An 18,056-nucleotide genomic window follows, 5' to 3' on the forward strand; every position below is an offset into this window, starting at 1 on the left:
ATATTCTCTCCGAGTAGATCATTTAACTCGTGGTGAAAAAGTGTTTATGCATGTGGGTTGAACTTACCCGTGTAAATATAACCGACTAGAAATGAAGCATAAACGTAGTAAGTAATGAAGTTGAAACTGCTTCATCATCAAAAATACCGATAGCAGTTAAACAATGCAAGATACAAATTACTGAAGTAATTAATTTGAATAAAAACGGATTTCTTTTTACAAGACCTACGATTTTCGAATATTGGCCTAAAAGAAAAATCTGTACATCTGACGAAACACTGATGAAGCACTCTTCTTTAATATTAGTTGTGCGTTATCAACTTGACCATTCGCAAGTATAAAATCAAAATCGATGTAAGATCACAATTGAATATTTCAATATCTACGCTTCTATTCTCCATAAACGTTGTAAGAACATTTGATTAAGCGTGGTCTTGATATTTTTTAAAAGCTTCACAACAGTTATCAGATATATTTGTGCTTGTGGAAGTAGCAGCAGTGATCGCTATATCGCTATATATATGCTCACCAGAGTTATAACAGGCTTATTAAACCTATTATATAAAGCACCACACACACACTTTTGGATTTTGAATAATGAAAAATTTAAAGCCAAGCTTCAATTGGTCCAGGCGTTAGATCTGTTCAGAATATCCCAATAGAATCATCGACACATTTTTAATGTTTCATTAACATCTCTCCAACGTTTCAAAGTAACAGATTTATGGAAGAACGTCTGATACTAGTATATATATATATTAAAATATAACTAACATGTATCGGATTTGCAGTATCTTCTTTGTCGTAATATTGCTAAGGACTACGAATATAGCTACAGGTAAGTAAATAGATAAGAACTTTAGATAAACTAAATTTAATAAAATAGTAAGATCGAATTTGGATAGACCCGTCGTTATGTGAGTATGGTATTAATATAAAAATCGTTGCAAAATAAATTTCAGTATTGCTTTGTTGTTGTAGTTTGTAATACCTAAACTTGTCGATAAAGATAATAGTGATATATAATCTTCATATCATATATACATATGTTTTCATATAAGATAAAACATTCTGCTCATCTATACAACTTCTTATGCATCTACATATATAACTTCGTAAGTAAATATTATAACTTCACTGCACCTTCGCCTTGCGGCGTCAAATAAATTGTCCTTACTGTGGAATTTGATTTCCATTGCAAGATGTCGATAATATAAAATACAATACAAATCTTTGCACTGCGGTTTGTAAAAGTAAACGCTTTTAATTGACTTCAACCGCTTAATAGAAATGAAAAGAGAAAATAAAGGGGTTTTTCGTTTAGAATTTTCGAAAGTGACAGTGTGAAATTGCAATCGAATTACTAACTTTAAGGTAGAAGCTTTCAGTAAATACATCGGCACAATTATGGAAAAAATTTTGTTTATTGAAAATCGATTTGAAGATATCCATAAAAAGTGTTTTGGTACCAAGGAAGAGTATAACTAAGAAAATATGATAACTCAAATTCGTTAAGATCTTAGATTTAGTAAAAATTCAATGTTTTATTTAGTATACATAGAATGTTCCGATTTTGTTCAAATATATATCATTTCGTTCTATAACTTTTAGACATTTTGAAGATATTTTCATAATGTCACTCTAATCAAAATCCTTCTCCCTTTTGGCAAAAACATTTGACAGTTGATTCGCACAAACTTCTATTGAGACGAATCTTTCATCAGCGAAATCAGTCGACATAGATAGGAACAGAAAGTAATCGCCTCTTGCCAGGATCGGGGGACAGCATTAGAACCTCTTAAACAAGCTCCCGAAAATTCTGGCTAATCACTAACGAAAGGTATGACCAGGATATGTCCTGATGGAACACAACTCCTCCCGTATTAGCCAAAGTTGACCGCTTCTGGACAACTCATAGTAGTTGATTTCCTTCTAATCGCACCAAACACATAGCAAAACATATCTTGAGCACCGTTTGCGTCGGCTAACCGCGATTCACCGCATTTTCGCTTGAAATTGTTGTTAATGAATCACTTTTCATCAACAGTAATCATCCGCTTCTAAAATTTTTCGATTTGGTTGCGATTCCGCAACGATTCGTAGATGAAAATTCGGGTCATGAATAATTTTAAATCATTTGACATCGTAAAGTCATTTTTTAGAGAAATAATGGATATATATATATATACAACACCGAAGATATCTCACAAATTCTCCAACATCCTCAGTACTAAGTCAAACTTAGGACCAGAAGTCCTCATATTCAATATCAGCAGGCTTGGAAAACTGTAGTCCGATTAAGATCATTTTAGAGCAGAGTTCTCTCTGATCATTCCTTAATATAATTATTTGTGCTTAGTTCCTCATTGATTGTGTTGTAAGTGGAAGATCTGATGGAGTTTAAAATGGTATCCAATGGCTAGTAGGCGTGGTTGTAACTCAATTTTTAATTGTCATTACAGCGGACTTTTACCATATATGTCGCAATAAAATTTGGACAGTAGCACCCAAATAATAAATAGTTTTTATGATTGCACCCGAACTTCGCCCTTTCCTTCTTATTTTATTTAAAATTAGGAATTACGACACACAAAGGTAAAATTTGGTCCATTTTTTATTCATTTGTTTCACTAGCAAATTGTGTTTAACAAAATTGTCAAAAGCATTAGCTTCACAGAGCATCTAAACCATCCTTAATGAAGCCTGTGTCAGATTTTATTATAATTTTTTATACTTTTCTATAAAATTTACCACAATTAACTCATATTGAACATATATTTTTACACACTTATGTATATAACCAGTATTTAATATTTCTGATAACTTACACTTTTGTTGGTGTGCAGAACCCACAGGGGTATTGTTCCTCATCTCCAGTCAGGACACCACGTACCATCGTCCATTAGCAGCACGTCTACGCGATGACATTATTAACCAAGCCGAAAGCCAATTCTCCAATACCGACTACATCATCACGGTGCATATGTTACATGAAATATTCAATTTTCCAAGTTATTGGGCGATAAAGAATGCAATACCCTTGGTGCGTTCCAAGTTACTGGGCGAGCATGTCAAATGGGTGGTTTGGTTGGAGGAGAGTACACATGTCTCACTGCAGCCGCTTTTGGAGCAGTTAGCGCTGGAAGATGCCACGCGAGTAAGTATGGAGCTGAAGTAAATTAAAGTAAATGAAATATGCGACATGTTTCCAGTGTTCTTGTGTACAGGAGTAGTACATACCGACCAATAAATAAAAACATAATTATTTTAATAATATATACCATTGGAAATACAAATTATTTACCTGTGTTTGAAAAGTGGTCAAATAAAATTTTATCAGCGGGATCTTTGGAATATTCAATACAACCAATGGCGATTAGTTCTTTTCTCGAAGGCCGATAAATCTATCAAAGTTGAAGTGAGTTATTTTGCTCATCATAAAGGCAATTTTATGAAGAATTAGCTCCAATGACATAATTAGCTTTTTCTTCTTCTTGACTGGCGTAGACACCGCTTACGCGGTTATAGCCGAGTCCAAAACAGCGCGCCACGCGTCTCTCCTTCTGGCAGTTTGGCGCCAATTGGTTATTCCAAGCGAAGCCAGGTCCCTCTCCACCTGGTCCTTCCATCGGAGTGAAGGTCTCCCTCTTCCTCTGCTTCCACCAGCGGGTACTGCATCGAATACTTTCAGAGCTGGAGCACCTTCATCCATTCGAACAACATGTCCTAGCCAGCGTAGCCGCTGTTTTTTTATTCGCTGGACTATGTCTATGTCGTCGAATAACACATACAGCTCATCGTTCCATCGTCTGCGGTATTCGCCGTTGCCAATTCTTAAGGGACCATAAATCTTCCGCAAAACCTTTCTCTCGAAAACTCCTAGTGCCGTCTCATCGGATGTTGACATCGTCCACGCTTCTGCACCGTAAAGTAGGACGGGAATGATGAGAGACTTGTAGAGTTTGGTTTTTGTTCGTCGAGAGAGGACTTTACTTTTCAATTGCCTACTTAGTCCATAGTAGCACCTGTTGGCAAGAGTGATTCTGCGTTGGATTTCCAGGCTGACATTGTTATTGCTGTTAATGCTGGTTCCCAGGTAGACGAAATTATCTACAACTTCAAAGTTATGACTGTCAACAGTGACGTGGGAGCCAAGACGCGAATGCGCTGACTGTTTGTTTGACGACAGGAGATATTTCGTCTTGTCCTCGTTCACCACCAGACCCATACGTTTCGCTTCCTTATCCAGTCTGGAGAAAGCAGAACTAACGGCGCGGGTGTTGTTTCCAATGATATCGATATCATCGGCGTACGCCAGTAGCTGTACACTCTTATAGAAGATTGTACCTTCTCTGTTTAGCTCTGCAGCTCGTATTATTTTCTCCAGCACTAGCATATTATAATAGCCACCGTTCGAAAACAAACCTTCAAACTAATTTCTATTAAACAACTTACCAATAAATCGATCCCCCTCCTGTCTTTATCAATTTGTCCACTTTTTCGTTAGCGAAAATGTTGGTGTGGCGGGGAACCCAGATCAAGTCTAGTTGGAGTTTGTGAGATTAATGAACTATGAACTGCAATTAGTCATTGGTTATCTACCGTCTGGCTATCTGTGTATATAGTTGCTTTATGTTTCCTCTCGTAGTTAGTCAATAGAACTTCTATATGCCCAGTACTTCCGCATGGAAGATGCGAGCTGAGTTCTGCGCGCGTTCTATATTCTCGGGATCCCCCCAACGTTCTAAGTTGATCGAAACGTGTTTTTTCATTGCTTAAACTGTACTATAGAGCCTATTTTCTTTGTCTAATATTGTAATGACTTTTTTGTTTTTTTTTTCTCTTCGGCTTTCATTAAAATTAGTATTTTAATTCTGTATGGATTTTATATCTACTTTCAGCACATTTATTTGGGCCATGCGCTCTATGAGGATCAGGCCAATATCAGACATCATTTTGCTTTTCATAAAGATTCTGAGTGGTTTCCATTTCCATTTCAACGCGCAGGCATTGTCTTTTCAAGAGCTTTGATCGTGTAAGTTGTAATTAATAATCGTAATTCAATTAAAAGAAACAATTTAAGAAAAATTTTTTTTATTTTACTTTCATGGTTTAGATATGATTATATGCAGGTATCCATATATAATAATAACTAATGAATATGAGCATCCCATCTGTCTATTTCCCGGAAGATATACCTATTATCAATTCCCATTATTTAAGTAAATCTACAGCACTTCCTTTGGTGTTTTAATTTTCTTCGACCATTCTAATAATAAAATTGGATAATTAAGGAATTCATTATTTTCATTAATAGCAGAACAGTTATATTCTGGGAGTGACTCTTTAGTCAAGAAATTGTTTTTATTAATTATTTATCCGACATCAATACCAAAATCGTGAATTGCATTCTGGTATTGATCCAACATGTGAATTCAAATAAACATTACATTCGACATTCAGGTCCATTTTTTTTTTTTATGACCCCAATAAAACCGTACGCTCTCTCGGTAATAAAAAAATTGAACCCTTTATTTTTATTAAAGTGAATTATGCATATAGAACTAGTTAAGAAGTAGGTGGTTATTATTTAAAAATTAGTAAGTATGCATTCCCAGTCCCAACCCACATCGTTGCAAGATCCATCAAGGTGACTCGCAATTTGGCCGATCAATATAAAGTCAGCGATATCTTCATTATCTATCTATTGTAAAGTGAGAGAATCTGAAAGAATTTAAAGTATTGAAGCATGAGCACTTGGTATCATGTTGCATTGAAGATATCTCTTCTTTCTGTAGCTGAGTAGTTTGAGAACTGGACGCTTAAATATCTCGTATGCGGACCACGCGTCTCTTGGGCGGGAGCAGGGTAATCGTTTTGGTTTATAAATAAGATATCTCAATATGTACTGCACACAGGCGGGAAAACAGCCGATATATTCATTAACTCTTATCTATCTATTGTGAAGTGAAAGAATCTAAGGTTTGGAAGTAGGAACACTTGTTCATTATGGTATCGGAACTCAATATGTACTACAAATGGGCGGAGGGACAGGCGGGAAAACAGCCGAGATATTCCGATATATTCATTAACTCTTGATCTATCTATTGTGAAGTGAAAGAATCTAAGGGTTGGAAGTAGGAACACTATCTATTATGGTATCGGAACTCAATATGTACTGCAGACGGGGGGACGGACATTTATCTATCGAAATTAATTTATAAGCAACATGATACAAGAGTATGAAAATCGGCTCTACTGATATTTATTGCATTACTGTCTTTCTAACTGACATCACATTTCCCAGCGAAAAGTTTATTTTTTCGGTTAATAAAAACATGTTTATTCAATTAAGTATTGCTGTTTGAATTTTTTTCTGTTAAAATGATGTTGTTGTAGTTATAATGCACTCTTGATTGCAATATATAATACATATGTTGAAACATACACGTGTACTATATAGAATTTATGCATGATACTTTTCTTTTCTTCTAACCACCCAAATTAGCAAAACTGCAGAGGCTATGGAGTCAGCGCATCTTTATAGTTCCCCTTTCATCATTGATATGGAACACGAACTGGCGCTATTCATATATAACGAAGTAAAATCTAATGATGTTGATGTCGAGCGCAGTTCCGAAGGACTCACAGGAGCCGCTACGTCAAATTCGACGAAGAGAGTATTGATGCATAAGGCGCACTATATTTGTGCGCGATTGGACGAGAATGCACACGACAATATGACCGAAAAGTGTGCAATGTATGCCAAGCCAATGGATAGGAGCCATTGCGTGAGTAAATTCCACACAAATGGAAGTAGAAAAGTTACCTAATTTCTAGTCCCTAAATGATTCATATTCAACAATACTAGTTGTTGGTCCATAAAACACTTCTGTTTAAATAGCCATATTGTGACAATACCATAATATAAACAGAAAGTCTTAATTCATTTGAAAAATGAAGGAGATATAGAGTAAGACGTATGAAGGCCCTCTTTAGAACCGTCAAAAAATACAGTTATATTATAGAAATATTCATTTATTTATCATACCTGAGGAGATCGAGTGTGTTGTCGATGGAATATTTTTTTAGGTAGACTAAATTTATATTTTCTGTATTTTAAGTCCCAAGGCTAATGCCATCCGATTGTGGTATAGCCTTTTCGCACAGGAGTTAATTAATCAATTAACCGGCATTTGATTGATTAAAGCGCTGATTTAGACCGATTTACCATACAAAAGAAACATCTTATTTTACATTACATTTACATTAATTTTTAATCGAATACAAATCGAGTTGGAACTGGAATGCAGCTCTGAGTGCTATTGTCTGCGCTGTAAATTTGTCTGTGTTTAAAAACAGTTGTATAACAGCTGACCATTAATCGAGTAGCCGGCTGTACGACAGACACAAATTGGTTTCTCACTTATAATCTTAATGTATTAAATTAATGCTATTAGCTACTTCTCTTATCCAATACTCATTTTCGCATTCCTTGGTCATCTGCTGCTTTTAAATTCACGCACTTTATTCTTTCAGAATTCGCTGAGAGCGCACAATATTTTCTTTGCCGTCAAAACATGTAAGCGCTTTCACTTCGAACGAATACCGATCATTAAATCAACCTGGGGTCCAATAGCTACGCATATTCGTTACTACAGCGATGTTGCTGGTGAGTCCAAAGAAAGGTTTTATATGAATACATGTATATACATATTTCTCTTCTACTTACAATTAGATTCGAAAATTCCCACAAGAACTACCGGTGTGCCCAACACCGAAATCGGCCACTGTGATAAGACGCTTACTATATTGAAATTGGCGCTACAAGAGATTGACGAATTTAACACAAATTTGGAAAATGCAGTGCCTAAGCAAGATGAACACGCACGCATTTATTGGCTCGTTTTGGCCGATGATGATACGTTATTAAGGTTCGTAAATGTATATGTTATTTCTTCATGAATCATTATTGTATTTATTAAAATTTTTAGTATTCCCAACCTCTGCACATTGCTCGGCTGTTTCAATCATACAAACAATATTTATCTCGGCGAACGTTACGGGTTCCATCATAATATAAATAACGGTTTCAATTACATAACCAGTGGTGGTGGTGTGGCCATGAGTTTGCCCGCTGTACGTAAATTAATCGGCCATTGTCACTGCAACCATCCGCAAGATGCCGATGATATGTTGCTGGGCATGTGCTTTACCAATTTGGATGTGCCGATCATTCATTCTCAGCAGTTTCATCAGGTTCGTAGTACGAAGCATATATCATAAATATGTATGTGTTCTTTTTTGAAAAAGAAAATCTTTTTAGCTCCGTCCACAGGACTACCCTGTCGAATTGTTAGCGCTTGATCCGCCTATCTCATTTCATAAGTTCTACGATTTGGATCCAATCTCTGCATATAAGCTTTACTTCGATAATGCTGATCAACAGTTGTTACTAAATACAAAGGAACTAAGTTATAAATAATATATAATATTCATACATGTATAATAATTATAGGCAATGTGGCAGAAACCACTATTAGATAGATTTGAAAAAACATATACAAATAACTTCTTCTGAAATGACTAAAATAAAATTAAGATAAATTAGAAAATTAAATAGAAACAATTCCTCAGAATTTCTTCAAAAATTTGTTTTAGATACATTCGACTCGAGGCGGTGACCTACGAAATAAATTACAAAGGGTAAGTAACTTGTTAAAGAAATGCTAAGGTTCATATTCCCAATCAAACTCATTGCCAATATTTAAGATATCTTAGCAAAATTATCTGAACGTTTTGAATGCTATTACTTTCTACTGTGATCAATTGTCGTAGAAGATGTTAAACTATTACACTGTACAAACTCGGCTCGGTATTAGTCCAAACTATTATTTTCGAGAGAATGTGTCATAAGTAAAAAAGTGTTTTTTCGATTTTCGAAGTCAGTCTCCAAAATCGAAATATTTGAGGCTGTATGTATGTTATTGGCGTTCAACCGTTTAGCGGGTTATAGCCGAATCGATGAGAGCGCGCCACTCTTCTCTTTCCTTCGCAGTTCGGCGCCAGTTGGAGATTCCAAGTGTAACCAGGTCGCTCTCCACCTGGTCCCTCCAACGGAGTGGCGGCCTTCCCCTTCCTCGGCTTCCTCCGGCGGGTACTGCATCGAACACTTTCAGGGCTGGAGTGTTTTCGTCCATTCGGACAACATGACCTAGCCAGCATAGCCGCTGTCTTTTTATTCGCTGAACTATGTCAATGTCGTCGTATAACTCGTACAGCTCATCGTTCCATCGTCTGCGGTATTCGCCGTTGCCAATGTTCTGAAGACCATAAAACTTGCGCAAAATTTTCCTCTCGAAAACTCCTAGTGTCGTCTCATCTGATGTTGACATCATCCAAGCTTCTGCACCATAAAGCAGGACGGGAATGATAAGTGACTTGTAGAGTTTGATTTTCGTTCGTTCAATTTCCTACCCAGTCCAAAGTAGCACCTGTTGGCAAGAGTGATTCTGCGCTGGATTTCGAGGCTGACATTGTTGGTGTTGTTAATACTGGTTCCCAGGTATTAACAACACTATCTACGACTTCGAAGTTATGTCTGTCAACAGTGACGTGAGAGCCAAGACGCGAGTGCGCCGACTGTTTGCTTGATGACAGGAGATATTTCGTCTTGTCCTCATTCACCTCCAGGCCCATTCGCTTCGCCTCCTTATCCATGCGGGAAAAAGCAGAACAAACGGCGCGGTTGTTGCTTCCGATGATATCAATATCATCGGCGTACGCCAGGAGCTGTACACTCTTGTAGAAGATTGTACCTTCTCTATTTAGCTCTGCAGCTCGTATTATTTTTTCCAACATCAAGTTAAAAAAGTCGCACGATAGTGAGTCACCTTGTCTGAAACCTCGTTTGGTATCGAACGGCTCGGAGAGGTCCTTCCCAATCATGACGGAGCTTTTGGTGTTGCTCAACGTCAACTTACACAGCCGTATCAGTTTTGCGGGGATACCAAATTCAGACATCGCGGCATAAAGGCAGCTCCTTTTCGTGCTGTCGAAAGCAGCTTTAAAATCGACAAAAAGGTGGTGTGTGTCGATCCTATTTTCACGGGTCTTTTCCAAGATTTGGCGCATGGTGAATATCTGGTCCATGGTGGATTTTCCAGGTCTAAAGCCACACTGATAAGGTCCAATCAGTTTGTTGACGGTGGGCTTAAGTCTTTCACACAGTACGCCCGATAGAACCTTATAGGCGATATTTAGAAGGCTTATCCCACGGTAATTGGCACAGTTTGTGGGATCTCCCTTTTTATGGATTGGGCAGAGCACACTGAGATTCCAATCGTCAGGCATGCTTTCTTCCGACCATATTTTGCAAAGAAGCTGATGCATGCACCTTATCAGTTCTTCGCCGCCGTATTTGAATAGCTCAGCCGGTAATCTATCGGGCCCTTCCGCTTTGTTGTCCTTCAGGCGGGTAATTGCTATTCGAATTTCTTCATGGTCGAGTAATGGAATATCTATTTCATCGTCATCGATTGGGGCATCGGGATCGCCATCTCCTGGTGTTGTACTTTCACTGCCATTCAGCAGGTCGGAGAAGTGTTCCCTCCATAATCCCAGTATGCCCTGGACATCGGTCTCTACATGAGGATGCTCCGGTCTTGAAACCTTCGTTAAGTCGCTTCATTTTTTCGTAAAATTTTCGAGCATTACCTCTGTCTGTCAGCTTCTCAACGTCTTCGTACTCACGCATTTCGGCCTCTTTCTTTTTTTGTCTCGCTTCCCTCTTCAGCTCTCGGTATCTATCCCATCCCGCACGTGTTGTGGTTGTTTGCAACATTGCGAGGTAGGCAGTCTGTTTTCTCTCCGCTGCGAGACGGCATTCCTCATCGTACCAGCTTGTTTTTTGTCGTCGCCGAAATCCAATTGTTTCGGCTGCAGCGGTACGCAATGAGTTTGAGATGCCGTTCCACAGTTCCCTTATACCGAGATGCTGATGAGTGCTCTCAGAGAGCAAGAGTGCAAGTCGAGTAGAGTATTTCGTGGCTGTCTGTTGCGATTGCAGCTTTTCGACGTCGAACCTTCCTTGTGATCGATTTGGTTACGCGTGTTTCGATCAGGAGACAGCCAAGTAGCTTGGTGTATTTTCTTATGCTGGAATCTAGTACTACAGACGACCATATTTCGGTCCCCAGCGAAGTCGGTCAGCCTCAGGCCGTTTGGCGATGTTTCGTCATGGAGGCTGAATTTTCCGACTGTTGTGCCAAAGACACCTTCTTTACGCACCCTGGCGTTAAAATCGCCAAGCACGATTTTGACATCGTGGCGGTGGCAGCGCTCATAGGTGCGTCCCAGGCGCTCATAGAAAGCTTCTTTGGTCACTTCGTCCTTCTCTTCCGTTGGGGCGTGGGCGCAAATAAGCGATATGTTGAAGAATCTCGCTCTTATGCGGATTGTGGCTAGACGTTCATCCACCGGGGCGAATGCCAGGACTCGGAGACGGAGTCTCTCTCCCACCACAAATCCAACACCAAATTTGCGCTCCTTTATATGGCCGCTGTAGTAGATGTCACAAGGACCCACCTTTTTCCGTCCTTGTCCCGTCCATCGCACTTCTTGGATGACGGTGATGTCAGCCTTTAGGCACCTTCCCAATTAAGGGTCCGGACATTCCAGGTGCATGCCCTTAAATCATTATCCCTAAAACGTTTGCAGGGGTCGTCATTAAAAGGGGGGTGTCTCATCCGAGGCTTTCGATTTTTCATTGGTACTTCGTTTTTATGTGGTGGGTCCCAAACCCTACGCACAACCGCAGGATCGGGTTGGCCTTCAAACGGATGTTTGTTAGCTACCCAGAGGATACTTGGTCTAAAACCGGAAGTCGTGAGCTGCTTGAATCATGTGGAGAAGAATCGTTTCTGGCCACTCCCTTCCAACCTTCCCGGGAGTATAAAAAAGTATTATTAATATGTAAATAAAATCTAAATTTTCATCTTAATACAATGGCATATAAAACCTTTTCGACAAGCTTATACGGCAGATGTATTTTTCGATTTATAATTTTTTATTTTTTTCGAAGATCAAACTTTGAGCATCTGCTATATTTATTAGCTTCAGTGAAAACATTTATATACCATTAAATTAAGAGGGAAATGTAGATTATACATTTCCATGTTTTGGACTTTTAGTAACTATAACCTATAATTAATAATACATATTATAATTATTTCAAAACAGTCTTTTTTCGAACTTCGAAACCAAATATTTCGAATTTGGAGACTAATCGGAGAATACAATTTTTTTACTTATGACTTAATCTCCTGCAAAACTTTAGTTAGCAATGCCGAGAAAAAAATCTATTTTGGCCTATAGTGTTGTGATTGATTGACAGAATGATAACCTGCAGTACACGTACTGTTGGAACATAAAAAACTCATATTAGGACTGTATATTGTATGTTGGATCGCTACATTTGGGAATCAAGAAAAGTTTAAACCTATTTTATTATAAGATAAACTGATACGCATACAAAAGAACATATACTAGCATAAAATCGTATCGAAATCATTTATTATGGACATCACGTTTTTACATTAATCTACATATTTGATATGTGTCTGTATGTAATGAGGCTTCTATAAAAGCAAATGTCCATTTAATTTATTTTTGGTGCCTTAGAATCGGTTGGCACAACCAGCGTATTCAGGTCGATCGCAGAGTCCCTTCAAAGGATTGTAATGAAGTTTGCCGCAGCTGAGTTGGACGGCATCTCCATTGCGGCAAATGTAATAATCGTTACAACTTCTCAGCGAAGGTAACAAAAAGCCGTTCCTTTTATCCAAGCAAATATTCTCCAAATTCTTAGAATCTGTAGGCTGATAGGAAGTGATTAGTTTACTGTTGGAATTGGCGACAACTGAGTTTGGGCATGGTGTGGGCGCTGGGGTTGTTATGCACGGTGTTGGTGCTGGAGTGGTTATGCACGGTGTTGGTGCTGGGGTCGTTGGTCTAGGTGTGGCTTTTGGAGTTGTTGGTGCTGGAGTCGTTGGTTTAGGTGTAGGTTTTGGGGTTGTCGGTTTTGGAGTTGTTGGTGCTGGAGTGGTTATGCACGTTGTTGGTGCTGGGGTCGTTGGGCGAGGTGTGGCTTTTGGAGTTGTTGGTGCTGGAGTCGTTGGTGCTGGAGTCGTTGGTGCTGGAGTTGTTGGTGCTGGAGTTGTTATGCACGTTGTTGGTGCTGGAGTCGTTGGTTTAGGTGTAGGTTTTGGGGTTGTCGGTTTTGGAGTTGTTGGTGCTGGAGTGGTTATGCACGTTGTTGGTGCTGGAGTCGTTGGTTTAGGTGTAGGTTTTGGGGTTGTCAGTTTTGGAGTTGTTGGTGCTGGAGTGGTTATGCATGTTGTTGGTGCTGGGGTCGTTGGGCGAGGTGTGGCTTTTGGAGTTGTTGGTGCTGGAGTCGTTGGTGCTGGAGTTGTTGGTGCTGGGGTTGTTATGCACGTTGTGGGAGCTGGGGTCGTTGATCGAGATGTAGCTTTTGGGGTTGTTGGTTTGGGAGTTGTTGGTGCTGGAGTGGTTATGCACGTTGTTGGTGCTGGGGTCGTTGGGCGAGGTGTGGCTTTTGGAGTTGTTGGTGCTGGAGTCGTTGGTGCTGGAGTCGTTGGTGCTGGAGTTGTTGGTGCTGGGGTTGTTATGCACGTTGTTGGTGCTGGGGTCGTTGGGCGAGGTGTGGCTTTTGGAGTTGTTGGTGCTGGAGTGGTTATGCACGTTGTTGGTGCTGGAGTCGTTGGTTTAGGTGTAGGTTTTGGGGTTGTCAGTTTTGGAGTTGTTGGTGCTGGAGTGGTTATGCATGTTGTTGGTGCTGGGGTCGTTGGGCGAGGTGTGGCTTTTGGAGTTGTCGGTTTTAGAGTCGTTGGTGCTGGAGTTGTTGGTGCTGGGGTTGTTATGCACGTTGTAGGAGCTGGAGTCGTTGATCGAGATGTAGCTTTTGGGGTTGTTGGTTTGGGAGTTGTTGGTGCTGGAGTGGTTATGCACGTTGTTGGTGCTGGGGTCGTTGAGCGAGGTGTGGCTTTTGGAGTTGTTGGTGCTTGAGTCGTTGGTGCTAGAGTCGTTGGTGCTGGAGTTGTTGGTGTTGGAGTTGTTATGCACGTTGATGGTGCTGGGGTCGTTGGGCGAGGTGTGGCTTTTGGAGTTGTTGGTGCTGGAGTCGTTGGTGCTGGAGTTGTTGGTGCTGGAGTTGTTGGTGCTGGAGTTGTTATGCACGTTGTTGGTGCTGGAGTCGTTGGTTTAGGTGTAGGTTTTGGGGTTGTCGGTTTTGGAGTTGTTGGTGCTGGGGTTGTTATGCACGTTGTAGGAGCTGGAGTCGTTGATCGAGATGTAGCTTTTGGGGTTGTCGGTTTGGGAGTTGTTGGTGCTGGAGTGGTTATGCACGTTGTTGGTGCTGGGATCGTTGGGCGAGGTGTGGCTTTTGGAGTTGTTGGTGCTGGAGTGGTTATGCACGTTGTTGGTACTGGGGTCGTTGGGCGAGGTGTGGCTTTTGGAGTAGTTGGTGCTGGAGTCGTTGGTGCTGGAGATGTTGGTGCTGGGGTTGTTATGCACGTTGTGGGGGCTGGGGTCGTTGATCGAGATGTAGCTTTTGGGGTTGTTGGTTTTGGGGTTGTCGGTTTGGGAGTTGTTGGTGCTGGAGTGGTTATGCACGTTGTTGGTGCTGGGGTCGTTGGGCGAGGTGTGGCTTTTGGAGTTGTTGGTGCTGGAGTCGTTGGTGCTGGAGTTGTTGGTGCTGGAGTTGTTATGCACGTTGTTGGTGCTGGAGTCGTTGGTTTAGGTGTAGGTTTTGGGGTTGTCGGTTTTGGAGTTGTTATGCACGTTGTTGGAGCTGGGGTCGTTATGCATGGAGGAACAGTTGTAATCTCACATGCTGTTAGGTCTATCGATGCAGCATTGGTTATAGCCAGAAAGGCTAAAATCACACTGAAAATTTCTATTTCCACCAAAGCAAAAATGAGAAATTATTGTAGATATTTTTTAAATTTTATTTACGAGATATCAAACCACTTACCAAAAATTTTTGCCATATTGAAATTAATTGAAATTAAGAGGTCACAGAATTATTTTGATCAAGTAACCGCTATTTATAGTGTTTCAGGTGGAGCTAGCCTTAACACTGTGCAGACTCTTACGAAATTTTCACCATTTATACAAACAAGAAGTATGAACATTTGACGTATACAATACAACATATGCGTTTCTTTTTTTCTCATTGCATGTACATGTGTTCTCAAATTAGAGTAATTTGAAATTTCACTTTAGCAAATGTTTGCACTTACACGCTTTTTAAATGATGCGAACAACTACATATGTTAAATTATTTAATTGTTGCAGACTTCTTCTTTGAGCTATCATCTGTTATCTATCGGAGGAGACGAATGATATATTTGTGTAGGTGTGATCGATGAAAATCACATCGAAATTTTGTACAATCGACAACAGTGCTGACACTTATGCTGATAAGCCGATAGAAGAAGAATACAAGGACAGCATTGGGCTGCATATTATAATGGAGCTTTACACGATTCTGCCAACTGTGCTTATCGGATAGTTTAAAAATCTCTTTTATTTTCTTAATAGCAGAGAACGAATGAAAAATTAACATCTAGTTTGACATCAGTATATAGCGCGATATTATCAGGGCCAATGCGATGGTGAGAGAACTAATCTTAGCTACTCGAAATTTTAGTGATAGAAAATTTTGAAATTACATTTATTTTCCACAGTTCCTAGATGGAATATAGGGCCTTATCTTAATAAAATTAAGTAAATAAGTTCCAATAGTATAAGATGTTCACTTACAACCGATCTTATCCTTTTCGTACTTGTTTTACTATAAATTTGTTCTTTCTGGGGATTTTCTTTAGAGAGTTAACGCAATTTAACGTTCAAAAAAGGAATGCATAATGGTAAAAAGAGTATCTTGAGATCCTGGTAGACATAGAATGCTGGAAGATTCAAAAACACAAAACTATACTGACACACAATACCATGGAATGAATAGTAAAGTAAGTGCAAGTAACGGTTCACAAACATATAAACCACATATTACGCTTTAAAGTACATATACTAGCATAAACTCGTATCGAAATCATTTGTTATGGACATCACATTTTTACATTAATCTACATATTGATGTTGATATGTGTCTGTATATATTGAGGCTCCTATAAAAGCAAATGTCCACAACCAGCGTATTCAGGTCGATCGCAGAGTCCCTTCAAAGGATTGTAATGAAGTTTGCCGCAGCTGAGTTGGACGGCATCTCCATTGCGGCAAATGTAATAATCGTTACAACTTCTCAGCGAAGGTAACAAAAAGCCGTTCCTTTTATCCAAGCAAATATTCTCCAAATATTTTGAATCCATAGACTGAGATGCAGTCATTGGTTTGCTGTTGGAATTGGCAATGACTGAGTCTTGGCAAGGTGCTGGGGTTTTTATGCAAGGTGTTGGTGTTGTTATGCACGGTGTAGATGCTGGAGTTACTGGAGTTGGAGTTGTCATACACGGTATAGACACTGGAGCTGAAGGTGTTAGTGTTGGAGTTCTTGGTCTAGGTGAACGTGTTGGAGTTACTGGTGCTGGCGTTGATGAGCACGGTGTAGATGCTGGAGTTACTGGAGCTGGCGTTGATGAGCACGGTGTAGGTGCTGGAGTTGCTGGAGCGGGGGTTGTTGTACACGGTGATGGTATAGGTGCAGGAGTCGTTTTACACGGAGGAACTGTTGTATTCTGACCTTCAGTTAGACCTACCGATGCTAAAAAAAAAAATAGAAAAAAGAACAGGCAAGAATTCTATTCTCGTAAAAAAATATGTTTGTAAATTCCTTTTTATGAGATGACAATCCACTTACCAAAATTTTTTGCCATAATGAAATCAATTTCCCAACAAGAAAGGTCCCAGATTTAATGTGTAAAGTGCAGCTGCTTTTTCTAGTTTTTTAGGTGAAGCTTGCCTTAACACTGTATTATGCGAATAACTACATATGTTTGTAATCAAATTATTTGCGTGTTGTAGACTTCTTTTTGGAACTATCATTTTTTATCTATTACAATAGATCCCTTATCAACTACATTTTCATTTCATTTCGGGTGTAACCGAGCATTTTATACTCTCACAATTTATTTATTTAACTTTATTTATATTATATAATACACAATTTGACCCACATATTCGTCATATATATTGTATAAAGTCCATTGAAAGTTGGAAACCATAATATTAGGTTAGAAGCACCGAGGTCTTCGTGTTCGATATATGGGGCCTTAAAAACCTATGGTCCGATTTCGGCGATTTTTAGAATGGGGCTGCCACACTATTAACGTAGTATTTGTGCAAAGTTCTGCACCGATATCTTCTCTAGTGCCTACTTTATATATTGTAATGTAAACGATTCAGATCGTTTTCAAAGTTTTGGTATATAGGAAGTAGGCGTGGTTGTGAAGCGATTTGGCCTATTTTCACAACATATCATTGGGATGTAAGGAAACTATTAGAAACGAGGTTTCATTGAAATCGGTCGAGTAGTTCCTGAGATATGGTTTTTGACCCATAAGTGGGGGACGCCACGCCCATTTTCCATTTTTTAAAAAAATCTGAGTGCAGCTTTCATCTGCCATTTCTTATGTGAAATTTAGTGTTTCTGACGTTTTTAGTTAATGAGTTAACCCACTTTTAGTAATTTTCAACCTAACTTTTGTATGGAAGGTGGGCATGATTATTATAAAAAAACGACTGCAGAAAGTTTGGTTTATATAGCTCTATTGGTTTCCGAGATATGTACAAAAAACCTATTTGGGGGCGGGGCCACGCCCACCTCCCCAAAAAAATTACATCCAAATATGCCCCTTCATAGTGCGATCCTTCATACTAAATATTATTTCCATAGCTTTATTTGTGGCTTATGGTGCCAAGAAATAAGTGTGCCAAGTTTCATCAAGATATCTTAATTTTTACTCAAGTTACAGCTTGCACAGACGGACGGACGGACAGACAGACATTCGGATTTGAAC

At 39.4% G+C, this 18,056-nt stretch overlaps 3 protein-coding genes across 3 annotated transcripts; 1 reads left to right on the plus strand and 2 right to left on the minus strand.

The window, feature by feature from the left end:
* The first annotated feature begins 369 nt into the window (after positions 1–369).
* On the plus strand, positions 370–8,596 carry LOC105216506 (beta-1,3-glucosyltransferase). Its single transcript, XM_011191031.3, has 8 exons — positions 370–838; positions 2,847–3,157; positions 4,902–5,035; positions 6,509–6,791; positions 7,540–7,672; positions 7,739–7,934; positions 7,995–8,259; positions 8,327–8,596. Exons 1-8 carry the CDS (start codon positions 775–777, stop codon positions 8,483–8,485), a joined length of 1,545 nt encoding a protein of 514 aa, XP_011189333.2. The 5' UTR covers positions 370–774; the 3' UTR covers positions 8,486–8,596.
* A 3,947-nt stretch (positions 8,597–12,543) lies between these two features.
* LOC128920263 (proteoglycan 4-like) lies at positions 12,544–15,209 on the minus strand. The gene is made up of 2 exons (XM_054227224.1): positions 15,053–15,209; positions 12,544–14,974 (listed from the first exon to the last, which is right to left on the minus strand). Exons 1-2 carry the CDS (start codon positions 15,066–15,068, stop codon positions 12,678–12,680), a joined length of 2,313 nt encoding a protein of 770 aa, XP_054083199.1. The 5' UTR covers positions 15,069–15,209; the 3' UTR covers positions 12,544–12,677.
* A 999-nt stretch (positions 15,210–16,208) lies between these two features.
* On the minus strand, positions 16,209–16,913 carry LOC128920335 (gamete and mating-type specific protein A-like). The gene is made up of 2 exons (XM_054227424.1): positions 16,898–16,913; positions 16,209–16,801 (listed from the first exon to the last, which is right to left on the minus strand). Exons 1-2 carry the CDS (start codon positions 16,911–16,913, stop codon positions 16,209–16,211), a joined length of 609 nt encoding a protein of 202 aa, XP_054083399.1.
* Positions 16,914–18,056: the final 1,143 nt, after the last annotated feature.

This window comes from Zeugodacus cucurbitae, chromosome 3, assembly GCF_028554725.1.
Source record: "Zeugodacus cucurbitae isolate PBARC_wt_2022May chromosome 3, idZeuCucr1.2, whole genome shotgun sequence".
Lineage (NCBI taxonomy): Eukaryota > Metazoa > Arthropoda > Insecta > Diptera > Tephritidae > Zeugodacus > Zeugodacus cucurbitae.

Bases quoted from the DNA above. Each gene is read 5' to 3' on its own strand.
- LOC105216506 (XM_011191031.3), top strand. From the start codon at position 775: ATGTATCGGATTTGCAGTATCTTCTTTGTCGTAATATTGCTAAGGACT. The intron at 5,036-6,508 runs GTAAGTTGTAAT...CACCCAAATTAG, and splicing joins TTTTCAAGAGCTTTGATCGT to CAAAACTGCAGAGGCTATGG. The intron at 7,935-7,994 runs GTTCGTAAATGT...TAAAATTTTTAG, and splicing joins GATGATGATACGTTATTAAG to TATTCCCAACCTCTGCACAT.